Genomic DNA, 21,231 nt, shown 5'->3' with positions numbered 1-21,231 from the left:
TCCTTCCTTCCCTCTTTCCTTTCCTTTCCTTCCTTCCTTCTGTCCTTTGACAGCCTCTTCTTTCTTTTCTTTTTATAAAAAAAAAATAATTTAAAAACTGTTTTAAAAACACAATGCGGAATTTATTGAAAATAAATAATGGCTGGCAACTGCCAGATCCCATTGAATAGTCTTCTCCTTATTATTATTATCCCTTGGGAACAAAATACTTGAAAAAAGCCACTTTTTGGTTTGGTTTTTTAAATGAAAATAGCGTTTATTATACATCAGTTACTAAATGAAGAATCTAAATGATCTTTTTCCCCCCTCCCCTTGTTTTAAATTAAGTATTCCCCCTCCCTCTCAAAAACAAAACAAACCCGTGTAGAATATACAAAACTGTACACAGTTCTCTTTTTTTTTCTCTCCTTTTTGTTTTTCCAAAAAAATTAGTTCATATAAACTTGGCAGAAAGATAGCGAATGTTGTTGAAGAAGACGACAGAGTTTTTGGGGCTATTTTCAAAGCATCCTTTCCGGGCGGGGAGAGGACAGAGAAGCCGGGATGATGGGAGATGTTTCATTTCGTAGGGGAAAAATGAGGGAAATAATATAGTTTCGATGAGGAAAACTGGCAAGGTGTTTCCATGATAAGGCCTTTCCTATTTCAGAGCTCTTCCTTGGGTTCCAAGGGCAAGGAAAAATACATTTTGGGCTCCAAATGTGTCTCTGGCATCAACATAATACATGGAAAGACAATGGGAAAAATGCCCAAACAATGCGCCCTCGGTGTATTGTTTGGATAAGATAGATAAACCCCTCTCTGGTTGGATCTACACCGCCAAATCATGCAGTTTGAACCGGATTATATAATAGGAGACCCCAATAATGCGTTGAAGCGCATTATATGGGTCTAAAGCAGCTCAAACGCCATTATTTTGCAGTGCGGATCCATATGCGACTTTGTAAATATTCACTATAAAGAGGAGCCGAGGGCGCGTCTATACTGTTGACTTAACGCAGTTTGACACTCTGAAGCAGCCCCCCCATCTACACACTGCCATACCGTGCAGTTTCACTTTGAATATGTTTTTAAAACTGTTTACTTTGGAAAATACCGTCCATATTTAATTCTATTTTGATTTTTGCATGCCTTTAAGTTCTACATTGTATTGCATGGTTTTTCCTGGAAGCTGCTTTGAGTCTCTTTGTAGAGAGAGAGAAAGCAGGGTTTACACAATTATTATTATTATTATTATTATTATTATTATTATTATTAAATATGTTTTTAAACTGTTTACTTTGGAAAATACCGTCCATATTTAATTCTATTTTAATTTTTACATGTCTTTAGGTTCTACATTGTATTGCATTGTTTTCCTGGAAGCTGCTTTGAGTCTCTTTGTGGAGAGAGAGAGAAAGCAGGGCTTAAAGAAACACTATTATTGTTATTATTATTATTATTATTATTAATTCATTCCTATCGGATACTGAATTATATAAACAGATCATGCCCTTCAATGGGCATTATAATAGCAATGTAGATGGGACCAGAGTCTGCCCTTATTATTATTACTACTATTTTTGGTTATTATTATTATTATTATTAAAATTAATAATAATAATGATCCGAACCTATAGGATACTGCATTATATAAATTGACCATGCCCTTCAATTGCATGATAATAGCAGTGGGGCCAGAGTGTGCACATATTATTATTATTATTATTATTATTACTGATTATTATTATTATTATTATTAAAACCAACAATAATAATCCTATCCTATCGGATACTGCATTATATCAACTGATCCAATCATGCCCTTCAATCTGCATTATAACAACAGTGTAGATGGGACCAAAGTCTGCACTTATTATTATTCTTCGTTGTTATTATAATTATTAAATCCAATAATAATATTAAATAATAAATCTTATCCTATCGGATACTGCATTATATAAACTGGGCATGCCCTTCAACGTGCATTATGATAGCAGTGTAGATGGGGTCAGAGTCTGCACTTATTATTATTATTATTATTATTATTATTATTATTAAAACCAATAATAATAATAATAATCCTATCCTATTAGATACTGCATTATGTAAAATGATAGTGCCCTTCAATTGTATTATAATAGCAGTGTAAATGGGGACAGAGTCTGCCCTTATTATTATTATTATGGATTATTTTTAGTATTAATATTATTAAAACCAATAATAATAATAATAATAATCTAACAGAAGAATCGTTTAATCCAGCTCAATGCAGTTCAGACTGCCTTATATGATATCATATATTTCCCTTCAATCTGTATTAAAATAACAGTTTAGATTGGGCAGAGTCTGTACTTATTATTATTATTATTATTATTATTATTATTTATCATAATTAAACCCAATAATAATAAATGCAGACTGTGGCCCTATCTACACTATTATAATGCAGATTGAAGGGAATGATATGATCTCTTGATAGAATACAGTCAGAATTGCATTGAACTGGATTATACGATTCAATTGTTAGAATATTCTTATTATTGGTTTTAATAATAATAATAATAGTAATAATAATAATGACCAATAACAATTGTCATAATAATTATTGGTTAGAAGGAGAAGGAGGAGGAGGAGAAGTAAAAGAGCCAATAATAATAATAATAATGGTCACAATAATTATTTGTTTTAATAATAATAATGACCAATAACAATAATGGTCATAATAATTATGGTTTGAAGAAGAAGAAATAATAATAATAATAATAATAATAATAATAATAGTCACAATAATTATTAATATTAATAATATTAATGAGCAATAACAATAATGGTCATAATAATTATGGTTAGAAGAAGAAGAAGAAGAAGAAGAAGAATGGTCACAATAATTATAAGTCTTAATAATAATAATAATAATAATAATAACCAATAATAATAAGTGCAGACTCTGGCCCCATCTACACTGCTATTGTAATTAGACTATATTAATATTTATATTTGCAATCCAAGGATTTGCCGTTTAAAGGGTCATCTCTTTCATTCTCTGTCTCATCCCAAAACCAGGGCAGCCCAAGTGGTATTAAATCGCGTTAATTCTACAGTGTAGACGCACCGGGACGGGAGAGGGAAGACAATGAAGACAATATATATATATATTTGGGGTGTTTTGCTTTGAAAGAAAAGAGAGCACCACAGAAAGTCCCAAAGCAACCCAAAGAGGATTTTCCCCCTCCCCTTTGCTTTGTTTACCTTCTTCTCATTGTCCTTCTTGGGACCCCAACCCGAATTCCTTTTTTGGGGGGAAAGAGGCTGAAAAAAAAAAGACCTGGAAGCTCCAAAAAGAGTACAGACGGTCAAAATCCGGCGTCGTTTGGAGAAGGGAAAGGCGAGGAAACTCCACGTCCACCTGCTTCCGAATCGCATCATAAATAATAATAATAATAATAATAATAATAGTCCGAAAATGAAGAAGAAAATTGGAAGAAGAAACAAGTCTTTTCTGTTCTTTCCTTCCTTACTTTTCCAGCCAAAGCGGAGGGAAAAGGAGAAGAAGAAGGAAAAAAGGGGGAAAGTCCATGGAGAAAAAAGAAGAATATTCCTCTTCCTCCCCCGGCAAAAGGCGCTGAAAGGTTATTATTGAGATTAGGCACGTCTTGTCTTTTGTTTACAAAACAAACAACAATGGTGTGATGTCGAGAAAGAGAGGCCAGGGGGAAAGAATGGGGAAATCAAGGGGAACGCTCTCTCGCCCCTCTTCCTTTTGGAGAGATCTCTTTACAGAAGACAACCAGGGTGGGTTGAGGTTTTGCCATGGAAAGGAGAGAGGGGAGAGGGAAACAATGGGGGCATCCAGAGCAGGCATGGGCCAAGTTGGGCCTTCTAGGTGTTGTGGATGGCAACTCCCATCATTCCTAACAGCCTCAGGCCCCTACCTTTTCCCTCTCAGCCGCTTAAGCGAGGAATGGTGGGAGTTGAAGTCCAAAACACCTAGAATGGTGGGAGTTGGAAGACCAAAACATCCCAAAAGGAAAGAGCCTAAGGCTGTTAGGAATGGTGGAAGCTGAAGTCCAAAATACCTAGAATGGTGGGAGTTGGAAGTCTAAAACACCCCCAAAGGAAAGGACCTAAGGCTGTTAGGAATGGTGGGAGTTGAAGTCCAAAACACCTAGAATGGTGGGAGTTGGAAGTCCAAACACCCCAAAAGGAAAGGGCCCAACGCTGTTAGGAATGGTGGGAGTTGAAGTCCCAAACACCTAGAATGGTGGGAGTTGGAAGTCCAAAACACCCCCAAAGAAAAGGGCCTAAGGCTGTTAGGAATGATGGGAATTGAAGTCCTAAAAACCCCCAAAGGAAAGGACCTAAAGCTGTTAGGAATAGTTGGAATTGAAGTCCTAAACACCCCCAAAGAAAAGGGCCTAAGGCTGTTAGGAATGATGGGAGTTGAAGTCCAAAAAACCTGGAATGGTGGGAGTTGAAGTCCTAAACACCCCCAAAGGAAAGGGCCTAAGGCTGTTAGGAATGATGGGAATTGCAGTCCTAAAAAACCCCAAAGGAAAGGACCTAAGGCTGTTAGGAACAGTTGGAATTGAAGTCCTAAACACCCCCAAAGAAAAGGGCCTAAGGCTGTCAGGAATGATGGGAGTTGAAGTCCAAAAAACCTGGAATGGTGGGAGTTGAAGTCCTAAACACCCCCAAAGAAAAGGGCCTAAGGCTGTCAAGAATAATGGGAATTGAAGTCCTAAACACCCCCAAAGAAAAGGGCCTAAGGCTGTCAGGAATGATGGGAGTTGAAGTCCAAAAAACCTGGAATGGTGGGAGTTGAAGTCCTAAACACCCCCAAAGGAAAGGACCTAAGGCTGTTAGGAATAGTGGGAATTGAAGTCCTAAACACCCCCAAAGAAAAGGGCCTAAGGCTGTCAAGAATAATGGGAATTGAAGTCCTAAACACCCCCAAAGAAAAGGGCCTGTTAGAAATGGTGGGAGTTAAAGTCCAAAACACCACCAAAAGGAAAGGGCATGAGGCTGCTAGGAATTGTGGGAGTTGAAGTCGAAAACACCCCAAAAAGAAAGGGCTTGCGGCTGTTAGGAATGGTGGGAATTGAAGTCCAAAACACCCCCAAAGGAAAGGGCCTGAGGCTGTTAGGAATGGTGGGAGTTGAAGTCCAAAACACCTAGAAGGCCCAACTTGGCCCAAGCCTGATAAGATAGTATGGAAGCATGACAGTCAATAATCATAATAGTAATAATAAGGATAGCATGGAGGCAGGGCAGTTCAACTGCATTCATTCCAAGGGAAGGGAAAGAACATACATTAAGGGGGGGGGGGGGGGGAACACACACTTTCTGGGTTGGTTTCATGACATGGGATGATCAACAAGAAGGTCTTCTTCCCCAGCTTTGGGTTTGCTTTGGCAGCGAAAGGAAGGAAGAGGGAGAGAAAGAAGAGTGGAGGAATTGCTCAGGCTGGATCTGCACCCTTTCTGAATCCAGAAGATCTTGCTTGGGATCTCATAACAGCACAGACACTTCTCCCTTCAATGATTCAAAGCAGATGACCTGGAGTCTGGAAGGGGATGGAGATCCCTCAGGATGGAGAGGAGACTCCTGGTTCTGAATCCAGAGGGTCTGCTTTGGAGGAGAGGAGTCTACACTGGTGTCCCATCTGGTTCAAGGCAGATCTGGAGCCAGGTACATTACAGACTCCTCTCCCTCTGGTTCAAAGCAGATCACCTGGAGTCAGGAAGGGGGTGGAGATCCCTCAGGATGGATGGAAACTCCAAATTCTGAATCCAGATTGTCTGCTCTGGAGGAGAGGAGTCTACACTGTTGTCTGATCCAGTCTGGAGTCAGGCCCCTTTCTATACTACCATTTAATCCAGATTATCAGAGCGCATAATCCACATGACGTTTGAACTGGATTATATGAGTCCACCCTGCCAGATAATCCAGTCCAAAGAAGATAATCTGGATGTGTATATGGCAGTTTAGAAGGGGCCTCCAGATTGTCTGCTTTGAACCAGATTATATGAGTCCATATTGCCACATAATTCAGTCCAAAAACAGATAATCTGGATTTGTATATGGCAGTGTAGAAGGGGCCTCCAGATTGTCTTTTTTAACCGGATTATATGGCACCATTGACTCATATAATCCAGTACATGTGAATTATCTACTTTGACAATCTGGATAATGGGACAGCATAGATACAAACTCAGAATGGATCCAGGCTGCCATCCAATCCGGTTCCTGAGTCCAACTGGAAAAGAGAGGAGTCCACACTGTGTTTTGATCCAGTTCAGAGCAGATCTGGAGTCAGAAATGGAAGGGGATTGTTCAGACCCCATCTACAAAACTCAGATTATCTGCTTTGAGCTGGATTATAAAGCAGTGTGGACTCTGGCTTCTTCTGTGCTGCCATATCAAAAGAGGCCACGCACATGATCTGTTTTGAACTGGATCATCTGAATCTACACTGCCATATAATCCAGATTAAATCAGATCATCCACATGATCATCTTTGAAGATTACGGAGGCTCCTTCCATGCAGCTGTAGAAAAACCACATTGAACTGGATGATATGGCAGTGTGGGCTCAGATAACCCAGTTCAAAGCAGATATTGTGGATGATCTGCCTTGACATTCTGGGTCATATGAGTGTGAGGAAGGACCTTGAAGGCTACACTGTCATATAACCCAGCTCAAAGCAGATATTGTAGATGACCTGCCTTGATATTTTGGGTTATATGGCTGAGAGGAAGGGCCTTGAGTCTAGGGTGTTAGGAATTGTGGGAGTTGAAGTCCAAAACAACTGGAGTGCCCAAGTTGGCCCATGCCTGGTCTAGGGTGCCATATAACCCATATTGTGGATGATCTGCCTTGATATTCTGGATCATATGGCTGTGAGGAAGGGCCATGAGTTTTACTTGCCATATAACCCAGCTCAAAACAGATATTGTGGATGATCTGCCTTGATATTCTGGGTTACATGCCTGTGTGGAAGGGTCCTGAGCCTACACTGCCATATAACCCAGATCAAAGCAGATATCCTGGATGATCTGTCTTGATATTCTGGGTCATGTGGCTATGAGGAAAGGCCTTGAAAGCTACACTACCATCTAATCCAGCTCAAAACAGATATTGTGGATGATTTGTCTTGATATTCTGGATCATATGGCTGTTTGGGCTCAGATAATCCAGCTCAAAGCAGATATTGTGGATGATCTGTCTTGATATTCTGGCTGATATGGGCCCTGAGTCTAACCTGCCATATAACCCAACTCAAAGCAGATATTGTGGATGATGTGCCATGATATTCTGAATTATGTGGCTGTGAGGAAGGGCCTTGAAGTCTACGCAGGCGTGGACCAACTCCAGCTCTCCAGGTGTTTTGGACTCTAACTTCCACAATTCCTAACAGCCTTCCAGATACTGTGGATGGTCTACCTCAATATTCTGGGTTACATGGTTGCATGGAAGGGCCCTAAAACTACCCTGCCATATAACCCGGCTCAAAGCAGATATTGTGGATGACCTGCCTTGATATTCCAGGTTATATGACTGTGAGGATGAGCCTTGAAGTCTACACTGCCATCTAACCCAACTTAAAACAGATACTGTGGAATATCTGCCTTTATATTCTGAGTTATATGACTATGAGGATGAGCCTTGAAGTCTACACTGCCATCTAACCCAACACAAAACAGATATTGTGGATAATCTGCCTTGATATTCTGGGTTATATGACTGTGAGGATGAGCCTTGAAGTCTACACTGCCATCTAACCCAACACAAAACAGATATTGTGGATAATCTGCCTTGATATTCTGGGTTATATGACTGTGAGGATGAGCCTTGAAGTCTACACTGCCATCTAACCCAACACAAAACAGATATTGTGGATAATCTGCCTTGATATTCTGGGTTATATGACTGTGAGGATGAGCCTTGAAGTCCAAAACACCTGGAGGGCCCAAGTGGCCCATGCCTGATCTACAGTGCCATATAACCCATACTGTGGGTGATCTGCCTCGATATTGTGGGTCATATGGTTGCATGGAAGGGCCATGAGCCTACCCTGCCATATAAGCCATTTTGTGGATGATCTGTCTCAATATTCTGGGTGGCATGACTGCATGGAAGAGCCATGAGCCTACCCTGCCATATAACCCACCCTGTGGATGATCTACCTTGATATACTGGGTTATATGGCTGCGTGGGAGAGCTGTGAGCCTACCCTGCCCTATAACCCATACTATGAATGATCTGTCTTGATATTCTGGGTGACATGGCTGTGTAGAAGGGCCTTGAGCCTACCCTGCCCTATAACCCATACTATGGGTGATCTGCCTTGTTATTCTGGGTCATATGGTTGCATGGAAGGACCCTGAGCCTATGCTGCCATATAACCCATATTGTGGCTGATCTGCCTCGATACTGTGGGTCATATGGCTGCATGGAAGGGCTCTGAGCCTACCTTGCCCTATAACCCAGCTCAAAACAGATACTGTGGCTGATCTGCCTTGATATTCTGGGTTATATGGCTGTGTGGAAGGGCCCTGAGCCTACCCTCCATATAACTCATACTGTGGATGATCTGCATTGATATTCTGGGTTATATGCCTGCGTGGAAGGGCCCTGAACCTACCCTGCCCTATAACCCAGCTCAAAACAGATTCTGTGGATGATTCTGTGGATGATCCGCCTGCGTGGAAGGGCCCTGAGCCCACCCTGCCATATAACTCATACTGTGGATGATCTGCCTTGATATTCTGGGTGACATGGCTGCGTGGAAGGGCCCTGAACCTACCCTGCCCCATAACCCAGCTCAAAACTGATACTGTGGCTGGTCTGCCTTGATATTCTGGGTTATATGGCTGTGTGGATAAGCCCTGAGCCTACCCTGCCATATAACGCATACTGTGGATGATCTGCCTTGATATTCTGGATCATATGGCTGTGTGGATGGGCCCTGAGCCCACCCTGCCCCATAACCCAGCTCAAAACAGATACTGTGGATGATCCGCCTTGATATTCTGGGTTATATGGCTGTGTGGAAGGGCCCTGAGCCTACCCTGCCATATAACTCATACTGTGGATGATCTGCCTTGTTATTCTGGATGACATGGCTGCGTGGAAGGGCCCTGAGCCCACCCTGCCCTATAACCCATCTCCAAGCAGGTCTGGCTGGGTCGGAGGGCCCCGCTATCACCCGAGTGAACGACAACCAAGTGGAGAGATGGTTGGCTTTGGCGGAGAGGGGTGAGGAAGGGGCTGGGGGCCTGTCTTCCCCCAAAACGGGAAGAAAGGGCCCCCGCTTGGTGAGTCTTCTTCTGGGTGGTGTCCCCCCGGGGTCAGAGGTCGCGGCAGTCGGCTTTGGGCCCGGGCCCGGCCCCCCCGTAGGCCTCGTGGGGCGGGCCGGCTCCGGCCGCGCCGTTCTCCCCGGGCGGCGTCATGCGCTTCTCCTTCTGCCTCCGGTTGCAGAACCAGACGCGGACGACTTCCTTCTCGAGCTGGAGGCTGTCGGCGAGGGCGGCGATCTCCTGGGCGGCGGGCTTGGGGCACTTGAGGAAGTGGGTCTCCAGCACGCCCTTGACGGAGACCTCGATGGAGGTGCGCTTCTTCCTCTTGCGGCCCTGCGCGGCGATCTTGTCCAGGCCCGTGGGGCTGCCCGTGGACGAGTCGGCCTCTTCCAGCCACTTGTTGAGCAGCGGCTTGAGCTTGCACATGTTCTTGAAGCTGAGCTGGAGGGCCTCGAAGCGGCAGATGGTGGTCTGCGAGAAGACGTTGCCGTAGAGCGTGCCCAGCGCCAAACCCACGTCGGCTTGCGTGAAGCCCAGCTTGATGCGCCTCTGCTTGAACTGCTTCGCGAACTGCTCCAGCTCGTCGGAGGTCGGCGTCTCCTCGTCGGAAGGGTCGCCGGGGTGGCTGTTTAACCCGTCGTGAGGCTCTGGAAGCAGCGCCGTCTGGACGTTGCTGCTATTCGGGACGGGATTGGGTGCCGTCGGGGGAGGGCTGAGCCCGCCGTGGTCCAGCATCGTCCCCACGCCGAACCCGCCCTGCGAGTAGACATTCCCGGGCTGCTGGTTGGGACTGGCGGCCCACGCGCTTTGTAAATGTCCCCCTCCCCCGGCGTTGCCATGATGGTGGTTCCCGTGAGGCGAGCGGTGGTGCAAAAGCCCCCCCAGCTGCTGCAAATCCTCCCTCCCCGGCTTGATGTCCGGCTGCTCGGCCAAGCTGGAGGCCCACGGTCCGGCGTCGCTCAAGCTGGTGACCCAGTGGTGTCCCAAGGGGTGCCCGTTGCCTTGCAGGTAGTCGCTCTGGAGCAGCTTCTGGTGGTGGCCCCGGAAAGGGCCCCCCTGCGCCATCCCCGGCGGCGCGGCCTCGGCGTGGACCAGCAGGCTGTACGGGTTGGACGCCGCCGTGGCCATGGCTCCTCCGCTGCTGCGTGGCCCAGGCTCCTCTGGCGGAAAGAGCCGCCGCCGCCCGCCTTTGACATCTCTCTCTCCCCCAGCCGGGAGAGGGGTAGGCAGGGCGGCAGGCGCCCCCCGAGCCCGCCCCGCCACCGCCCCCCGCCACGGACACGCCGCCAATCCCCGCGCGAGAGGCAGCGCCGCGCAGCCAATCCCGGCGCCGCCCCAGACGGACGGGGGGGGGGGGGAGAAATCCTTCTCCTCATCATCAAGGAGGGAGGGAGGGAGGGGGGAGCACGGCGCGGCGCCCCGGGCAAGGAAGGGTTACAGCCCAAGGAGGAAGTGGCGCCCCATTGGCTGGAGCTGGGAAGAGTGGGCGGGGCTTCAGCCTTCCGGGGGGGGGGGGGTCGCTTGCCTTGGATGGAAGTTTGGCTTCAGGGAGTTGGGTTTTTTTTCAAGCCGTGGATGGCCGAATCCGTGGATACGGGGCCCCCCAGTCAATTTGTATATACACACACATACATATGCATACATATAAATAGATATATTACATACACACATATATACATATACACACATACAAATATATAAGGTCAGTGACTGGACTGACCTTGAAGGAGCTGGGGGTGGTGACGGCCGACAGGGAGCTCTGGCGTGAAAAGTCACGAAAAGTCGGAGACGACTGAACGAATGAACACACACACAAATATATTACAAGAACATAAATGACACACAAACACATACAAATATATGACATATACATACAATATAAATACACATATATATGCCCATATACAAATATATATTACATATACACACATAGGTACACACATATACAATTATATGTTATTTATACACAGTATACACATATGCAGTTATAAGACATATACATATATAAATATACATCACACACATATATTACATATAAACACATATATACATATATGTTACATATGCACACAATATATACATATACAAATATATTACAAGTACATAAATTATACATAAACGTACACATATGACATATATATACAATATAAATATACATATATGCACACATATACAAATATATATTACATATACACATATATATTACATATACACACAATATACTCATATACAAATATATTACAAGTACATAAATTATACATAAACACGTACACATATATGACATATACAAACAATATAAATACATATATACACACATATACAAATATATATTACATATACACACATATAGACATATATGTTACATATACGCACAGTATACACATATACAAATACAAATATACAAATATATGACATATACATACAATATAAATACACATATATACACACATATACAAATATATATTACATATACACACATGTGTACACACATATACAATTATATGTTATATATACACAGTATACACATATGCAATTATAAGACATATACATATATAAATATACATTACACACACAAATATATATTACATATATGCACATATATACATATATGTTACATATACACACAATATACACATATACAAATATATTACAAGTACATAAATTATACATAAACACATACACATATATGACATATACATACAATATAAATACACATATATACACACATATACAAATATATGTTACCTATGCACACAATATACACACATATAAATATATGACTTATACTTATATAAATATATATTACACATACAAATATATATATTACATATACACACAATACACACATATATATACACATAAATTCACACATATACATTACATATACACATATTTCTACACTTATACAAATACATGTTACATATACACATATATATTACATATATACACAAGAATGTATATATACAAATATATGTTACATATACACAATATATAAATACAAATATATATATTTACACATATACAAATATATATTACATATTCACACCCACATATATGTGCAACAGACACACACACACACACACACACACACACACACATATATATATACATACACACATACACCAATATGTTTAACCTCCATAGTGGCAATGGTGAAGACTAAGCTAGTGCATTTCTCTATAAGGATCAATGTTGTTGTTGTTGTTGTTGTTGTTGTTATTATTATTATTATTATTATTCCGCTCTTTTCTCTAATTTTAATGGTTTCATCACGAGTTAGCCATCCCATCTGAAATGACAATTCAAGTTATTTTTATCATTTCCGTTATTGGGGGAAATGGCAACGGATAACAACAATATTATTATTAATCCTGGGATTACATACTGTTAAGGGCATATATGCAGTCTATAGAGATTTTGGGACACCCTGTACACCAGGTTTCAGATCTGAATAGGAGAGGGAGAGGAGAAAGAAAGAAAGAAAGAAAGAAAGGGAAAGGAAAGGAAGGAAAAAGAAGGAAGGAAAAAAAAGAAGGAAGGAAGGAAGGAAGGAAGGAAGGAAGGAAAGAAAGAAAGAAAGAAAGAAAGAAAGAAAGAAAGAAAGAGGAAAGGAAGGAAAGAGGGAAAGAAGGAAAGGAAGTAAAGAAAGGATGAATGGGTGGAATGAAGGAAAGAAAGAAAAAAGAAAAGAGAGAAGGTAAAGGTAAGGAAAAGAAAGGAAAGAAGAAGGAAGGAATGAAGGGAAGGAAGGAAGAAAGAAAGAAAGAAAGAAGGAAGGAAGGAAGGAAGGAAGAAAGGAAAAAAGAAAGAAAGAAAGAGGGAAAGAAGTAAAGGAACTAAAGAAAGGATGGATGGAAGGAAGAAAAGAAAGAAAAAAGGAACGAAAGAAAGAAGGGGAAGGAAAGGAAAAGAAAGGAAATAAGGAAAGGAAGGAAGGAAGGAAAGAAGGAAAGGAAGGAAGGAAAGAAAAGGAAGGAAGGAAGGAAAGAAAGAAGGAAAGAAAGAGGGAAAGGAAGGAAAGAAAGGAAGGAAGGAAGGAAGGAAAGGATGGAAAGAAGGAAAGGAAGAAAAGAAAGGAAGGAAGGAAAGGATGGAAAGGAAGAAAGGAAAGGAAAGGAAAGGAAGAAAAGAAAGGAAAGAAGGAAGAGGGAGGGAAAGGAAAGAAAGAAGGGAGGAAGGAAGGAGAGAAAGAAAGGGAGAAGGAAGAGGAGAAAAGAGGAGGCGAGGGCATGGTTTAAATTTGTAGTGATTAATTCCAGGTAGAAGCCCCCCGAAATCCAAACTGGGGGAAGAAGAGGAGGAGGAGGAGGAAAAGGCGAAGAGAGGTTAAATACCTGCCTCCTCCTTGGCAAAGTTTCTAGGGATCCCCCCCCCCCTTCCTTATGAATGTCAAGGCAATCTGAAAGTAATTGAGAGATATGTTTGGGAAGGAGAGGGGGACCAAGCAGATAGACAGACGTCTTCGATCTTATATACAAATATACAAAAGTGGGGCATGGTTTGGGGGAAGAGAGGTCTGTCTGGGCATTGAAGGGAGAGGGAGAAAGAGAAAGAAGGGAGGGAGAGAAAGAAAGAAAGAAAGAAAGAGAGAGAGAGAGAGAGAGAGAGAGAGAGAGAGAGAGAGAGAAAGAAAGAGTTTCGTTCCTTTTGCCCCCCTGCCCTTTCTCTCCAGGGAATGGGGCTGCAACCTTGGGTTTGCTCTAACTCTCTTTTCTTGAGGGGGGGGGGGAGAGGGAAAGAAGCAGTGGGTTAAACTCCATCCCTTTAATTCAAATGCAAATGTGGAGGCTTTGCAAAGGAGGAGAGGGCATAGACACAGCCAAGGAAGGCTAGCCAGTAGCCAATGGAGGGAATGCATTCGGATGTTGTGTGTGTTTTGAGATATATATTTATTCATAACATATAAGAAGGCACGTCAAGTGACAAATATAGAAAAGGAGAAAGCAGAATTAAATGTTTGTCAATCTATTTTGTGCCTTAAACGCACACAGATACACAATTTGGCCAATTTGTGGAGAGACATTGGAGTACTTTCTGGAGAGATCTTCTATGTATATTTGCATGCTTTACAAATCTATTTCTATACATGCCTTTATCTCTTATTTATCTGGATCTAGGTATAAAATCCGGATGATCTGCTCTGAACCGGACTATAGGGCAGTGTAGACTCATATAATCCGGTTCAAAGCATGTAGAGGATCTGCTTGGATGAATAGTTTGGATTGTATGGTAGAAGGGACCCCAGTCTCTTTGTGGAGGAAAAAAAGCGGGGTATCAATAAACAGGATAATAAATATAATAAATGTAATAATAAATATAAAAATAATAGGAAATATAACAATAATAAATATAATAAATATGAAAATAATAGGAAATATAACAATAATAAAAACTAAACATAAAAATAATAGGAAATATAACAATAATAAAAACTAAACATAAAAATAATAGGAAATATAACAATAATAAAACTAAATATAACAATAATAACAAATATAACAAAAATAAACATAATAAATATAAAAATAATAGGAAATATAACAATAATAAATATAAAAATAATAGGAAATATAGCAATAATAAAAACTAAACTTAAAAATAATAGGAAATATAACAATAATAAATATAATAAATATAAAAATAATGGGAATTATAACAATAATAAAACTAAATATAAAAATAATAACAAATATAACAAAATAAACATCATAATAAATATAAAAATAATAGGAAATATAACAATAAAAATAAAAAACTAAATATGAAAATAATAACAAATATAACAATAATAAATATAATAATAAATATCAAGATAACAAATATAACAATAAGAAGAAATATAGTAATACATATAAATATAATAACAAATATAACAATAATAATGCATTAAAATGTAATAAATATGACTATAATAAATACCAAATATAAAAATAATAAGAAATATAACAATAATAAATATAAAAATAATAGGAAATACAACAATAGCAATAATAAAAACTAAATATAAAAATAATAACAAATATAAAAATAACAATAATAACACTAAACACAAAATATACCAAATATAACAATAACAATACTAAAAACTCAATATAGAAATAATAAATATAACAATAATAAATATAATAAATATCAAGATAACAAATATAACAATAAGAAGAAATATAATAACACATATAAATATAATAACAAATATAACAATAATACATATAATAAATATAACAATAATAACAACAAAAATAAATATAATAAAATAACAACAGTAATCTATCTCTTTCCAGACGTGTACGAAATGGCAAATAGGTGAAACAGTAACAAAAGGGAGAAAGAGAGCAGTGAGTTGTCGAAGGCTTTCATGACCTTACAACCTCTGAGGATGTCTGCGATAGATGCGGGCGAAACGTCAGGAGAGAATGCTTCTGGAACATGGCCAGACAGCCCAGAAAACTCACAGCAACCCAAAGAGAGCAGTGTTTCCCAATGTATTTTGTGGATTAATAAACACGCACAGACTGGACAATTGTGACAATAACTTGGAATAATAATGATTGTTATTATATTTATTATATTAATTAATTAATATATTGTTATTAATATGATGATGATGATGATGATGATGATGATCATCATCATCATCATCATCATCATCATCCGCTTTTCCTTTTGTCTCGAGGCAGGGCACAACATAGTCCAATGTATGTGAAAAGATAGTTAAATAGTGACTACACCCATCAAAACATATATTAAAACACACGAGGCCACAGTGAAAACACAAGATGGGATTTTAGAATGCAGAGCTCACCTACTTCTATCACTCCTTCCCCAGTTTCGATTGAGAAGGGTGAGATGTTTTGGTTGCGTCTGTATGTGTGTATATCTATTTTCCACTTGTATGTATTTATGTATGTGTGTGTGTGTATTTATATACACACACATATGCATACATATACACATACACATACACACATATATATATACATACATATACATATATTTTCACATTCGATTGAGAAGTGTGAGATGTTTTGGATGTATCTGTATGTGTGTATATCTATTTCCATGTATGTATTTATGTATATGTGTATATATAAATGTTATGTATATATGTGTGTTTGCGTGTGTGTGCAAATTCAATTGAGAAGGTGAGATGTTTTTGATGTATCTGTATGTGCGTATGTAAATATATGTATATGTCTGTGTGTGTGTGTGTGTGTGTGTGCAAATTTAGCTGAGAAGTGTGAGATTTTTTGGATGTATCTATGTGTGATATTTCCACTTGTATGTATTTATGTGTGTGTGTATGTTTGTGTGTGTGGGTATATATATATATATATATTCATATATGTATGTGTGTGTGTGTGCAAATTCGATTGAGAAGTGTGAGACGTTTTGGATATATCTGTATGTGTGTATATCTGTTTCCATGTATGTATTATATATGTGTGTATATGTAAATGTATGTATATATGTGTGTGTGCATGTGTGTGCAAATTCAGTTGAGAAGTGTGAGATGTTTTGGATGTATGTGTGTATATATATCTATTTCCACTTGTATGTATTTATGTATGTGTGTGTATATATATATGTATTTATATATGTATGTTTGTGTGTGTGTGTGTGCAAATTCAATTGAGAAGTGTGAGATGTCTTTGATGTATCTGTATGTGTGTATATCTATTTCCACTTGTATGTATTTATGTATGTGTGTGTGTATGTATGTATGTGTGTATATATATATATATATACATACATATGTATGTATATATATGTATTTACATATGTATATATATGTATGTGTGCAAATTCAATTGAGAAGTGTGAGATGTTTTGGATGTATCTGTATATATATTTCCACTTGTATGTATTTATATGTGTGTATATATGTATTTATACATGTATGTTTGTGTGTGTGTACATATATATGTATTTATATATGTATGTGTGTGTGTGCAAATTCGATTGAAAAGTGTGAGATGTTTTGGATGTATCTGTATATCTATTTCCACTTGTATGTATTTATATATGTGTATATATGTATTTATATATGTTTGTGTGTGCAAATTCGATTGAGAAGTGTGAGAGGTTTTGGATGTATCTGTGTGTGCATATATCTATTTCCACTTGTATATATTTATGTAGGTGTGTGTGTATGTGTGTATATCTACTTCCACTTGTATGTATGTTTGTGTGTGTGTTTGTACATATATATGTACTTATATATGTATGTGTGTGTGTGCAAATTCGATTGAGAAGTGTGAGATGTTTGGGATGTATCTGTATGTGTGCATATATCTATTTCCACTTGTATATATTTATGTAGGTGTGTGTGTGTATGTGTGTATATCTACTTCCACTTGTATGTATGTATGTATATATGCAAATGTGTAAGAAGAAATGACAAATAGGTGAAACAATGGCCAGAAAGGGGGCGGGGAGAGCCCTGCTTCCCAGTGTGTGTTTGTGACTCCAACCCAGGCAGAGTGGCCAATTGGAATGCCTGAGACTGCAGAGCTCCTTCCTTCCTTCCTTCCCCAGTTTAGACAAGTGTGTAATGTGTGTTTGCAATATATATGTATTCAAAACCTGTAAGAAGACAGGACAAATATATGAAACAATGGTTTAAAAAAAAAAAAAGGGAGGAGGCGGGGAGAGCCGTGTGTTTGCGGTGCATTTTGTGCTTGAGAGGCACACTCATTTGTCCCTTTCCCCCCATTGTGTCTCCTTCTCTCTCTCTCCTTCTTCCAAATGGAGAGGAGAAGAAGGAGAAGCAGCCTTGTTGGAGTTGTTGTCGCCTTCCAGCTGAGAAAATGAACGCCTAATACCTTCGGAAAGGAATTAAAAAAGGGGGCTGGAGGGATCTCTGTCTGAAGAATATCAAGAACCGGGAGAATTTTTGAAAATAATAGACTATCATCTAAGAATAATGACCTTTCCTTGCCTAATTTCCTCGCTTGCCTTGTGCATCCCCTTCCCCGTTTCCCCCCCTTATTGGTTTGAAATTCCATTAAATATATTGCAGGAGCGCCTAGGTTAAGCTTGATTTAAATTTGCATACATTTTCATCTGTTTAGCCAGAAATAAAAGAAGGCTTGCAGCTCCCCGAAAGTCATTAAGGCATTAAGTTCTCTGGGAAGGAGAAGGAGAAGGAGACAGATCTGGAGGAGGGGGAGAAACAGAGAGAGAGAGAAAGAGGAAGGAGGACCAAATTCCCCCCAAAACAAGGTGAGCCCCTCTCTCCCTCCTTTTCTTCTTTCCTTACTTCTCTCTCTCTCACCCTCTTTCTCTTCTTCTACACTTTGGGGCAGTTTTCCTTCCTCTCTGCAAAGGAAGAGAAGTTGCCATCTCATCCATCTCAAAAGTTGGGAAAGTTTGGAGTTCTGATAGTTTTGCCACAGAGTTTCTAGTCGGGAAGAAATAAATCGTGTTGGACGTTTGGAAAATCCAGGCGCGGGTTTTGTGTTGCTATTTAGTTTCTTTGTGTGTGTGTGTGTCAGGAGCAGCTTGAGAAACTGCAAGTCGCTACTGGTGTGAGAGAATTGGCCGTCTGCAAGGACGTTACCCATCCTGTGGGAGGTTTCTCCCATGTTACCATCTTGTGGGAGGTTTCTCCCATATCCCGGCAAAGGAAGCTTCTGTCAGCTAGAGCTGACAGAAGGGAGCTCACCCTATCTCGCAGATCCGAACTGCCAACCTTTCAGCCAGGACAAGGTTTCAAAGAAAGGCAGGCAGACAATAACAATCCCATTTTAATCAAGAGATGTTTTCGAGACTTCTCTCATGTCCCGGCAAGGGAAGCTAGAGCTGAAAAACATCCGAATGGCAGTCTACAGGGACGTTGCCCCGAATGCCCGGATGTTTTACCATCCCGTGGGAGGCTTCTCTCGTGTCCCGGCCAGGGAAAACATCCCGTGGGAGGTTTCTGTCAGCTAGATCCGAACTGCCAACCTTTCAGTCAGGACAAGGTTTGAAAGAAAGGCAAACAGACAATAGCAATCCCATTTATAGTTTTGCCACAGAGTTTCTGGTCGGGAATAAATAAATCAAGAGATGTTTTCGAGTTGGACCTTTGGAAAAGGCAGGGGTGGGTTTTGTTTTCCTTTTTAGTTTTTGTTTCTGTGTCAAGAGCGACTTGAGAAACTGCAAGTCGCTTCTGGTGTGAGAGAACTGGCTGTCTGCAGGGACGTTCCCCAGAATGCCCGGATGTTTTCAAGTTGGACCTTTGGAAAAGGCAGGGGTGGGTTTTGTTTTCCTTTTTATTTTTTTTGTTTCTGTGTCAGGAGCGACTTGAGAAACTGCAAGTCGCTTCTGGTGTGAGAGAACTGACTGTCTGCAGGGATGTTCCCCAGAATGCCCGGATGTTTTCGAGTTGGATCTTTGGAAAAGGCAGGGGTGGGTTTTGTTTTCCTTTTAAGTTTTTGTTTCTGTGTCAGGAGCGACTTGAGAAACTGCAAGTCGCTTCTGGTGTGAGAGAATTGGCTGTCTGCAGGGATGTTGCCCAGAATGGCTGTCTGCAGGGACGTTACCCGTATGCCCGGATGTTTCACCATCCTGTGGGAGGCTTCACTCATGTCCCGGCAAGGGAAGCTAGAGCTGAAAAACATCCTGTGGGAGGCTTCTGTCAGCTAGAGCTGACATAGGGGAGCTCACCCCATTTCGCTGATCAAAATTGCCAACCTTTCAGTCGGGACAAGGTTTCAAAGAAAGATAGGCAGACAATAACAATCCCATTTATGGTTTTGCCACAGAGTTTCTGGTTGGGAATAAATAAATCAAGAGATGTTTTCCAGTTGGACCTTTGGAAAATTCAGGGGTGGGTTTTGTGTTGCTATTTAGTTTCTTTTGTGTGTGTTAGGAAACTAAAAGTCGCTTCTGGTGTGAGAGAATTGGCCGTCTGCAGGGATGTTGCCTAGAGGATGTTAACAACCTGTGGGAGGCTTCTCTCACGTCCCGGCAGGGGTGGGTTTTGTTTTCCCATTTTTGTTTTTGTGTCAGGAGCAACTTGAGCTACCGCAAGTCGCTTCTGGTGTGAGAGAATTGGCTGTCTGCAGGAACGTTGCCCAGGGGATGTTACCATCCTGTGGGAGGCTTCTCTCGTGTTCACGCATGAGAAACTAGAACTAACACGTCTTGCAGATTCGAACTGCGAATCACTGGGTTGCTGTGAGTTTTCCGGGCTGAATGACCATGTCCAGAAGCATTCTCTCCTGACGTTTTGCCTGCATCTATGACAGACATCCTGAGAGGACTCACAACCTCTGAGGATGCCTGCCATAGATGCAGGTGAAACGTCAGGAGAGAATGCTTCTGAGGACATGGCTAAACAGCCCTGAAAACTCACAACAACCCTGTCATTCCGACACAAGGGTTGAAGAGAAAGCGGGCAGATAATAACAATCCTTACAAAAATCCGAAACAAATCGAATTCATTACATTGGACGAAATATTCACTTCTATTATGAGATCCAAAAGCGAAACAATACTTCTCGGTGGGGGATCCTATCACAGTTTGACCACTGGGTCAAAACCGGAATTGTTCCGTGTTTGACCGCCGCCTCTGTTTCTCCTCCTCTAAAAACCTTGGATTTTCCCAAATTCGTTGCTATCAGAGGGAAATCTGCAGCCCATGCGTCCACACTGTCGAATTAACGCGGTTTAACACCACTTTATCCTCCCAGGCTCACTGCTCAGACATCCTAGAAGTCGCAGTGAAGCAGAGAACGCTGGAGACGTTTGGGAAATGACTTTTTTGTGTATGTCAGGAGCGACTTGAGAAACTGCAAGTCACTTCTGACCGTCTGCAAGGAGGTTGCCCAGAGGATGTTTTCCCATCCTGTAGGAGGCTTCTCTCATATTTTCCCATCCTGTGGGAGGCTTCTCTCAGGTCCCTCGCGTGAGAAATGACTTCTCCCGGGATTCCATAGCAATTGAGCGATAGCAGTTAGAGAGGTAT

At 40.9% G+C, this 21,231-nt stretch overlaps 1 protein-coding gene and 1 long non-coding RNA gene across 2 annotated transcripts in view; one reads left to right on the top strand and one right to left on the bottom strand.

The window, feature by feature from the left end:
• Nucleotides 1–5,307: 5,307 nt before the first annotated feature.
• On the bottom strand, nt 5,308–10,479 carry POU3F4 (POU class 3 homeobox 4). The gene has a single exon (XM_067471542.1). The coding sequence runs from the start codon at nt 10,407–10,409 to the stop codon at nt 9,333–9,335; it is 1,077 nt and encodes a 358-aa protein (XP_067327643.1). The 5' UTR covers nt 10,410–10,479; the 3' UTR covers nt 5,308–9,332.
• Nucleotides 10,480–18,403: 7,924 nt separating this feature from the next.
• LOC132763154 (uncharacterized) overlaps nt 18,404–21,231 on the top strand; it is a 166,426-nt gene continuing 163,598 nt past the window's right edge. Inside the window, exon 1 of the long non-coding RNA XR_010910322.1 lies at nt 18,404–18,503. This is a non-coding gene — a long non-coding RNA (uncharacterized lncRNA). The remainder of the gene's footprint in view (nt 18,504–21,231) is intronic.

This window comes from Anolis sagrei, chromosome 10 (genome assembly GCF_037176765.1).
Source record: "Anolis sagrei isolate rAnoSag1 chromosome 10, rAnoSag1.mat, whole genome shotgun sequence".
Taxonomy (NCBI): Eukaryota; Metazoa; Chordata; class Lepidosauria; order Squamata; family Dactyloidae; genus Anolis; species Anolis sagrei.
Note: the sequence above shows the minus strand (reverse complement) of the source record. Positions and strands in the feature narration are given on the sequence as shown.

Bases quoted from the DNA above. Each gene is read 5' to 3' on its own strand.
- POU3F4 (XM_067471542.1), bottom strand. From the start codon at position 10,409: ATGGCCACGGCGGCGTCCAACCCGTACAGCCTGCTGGTCCACGCCGAG.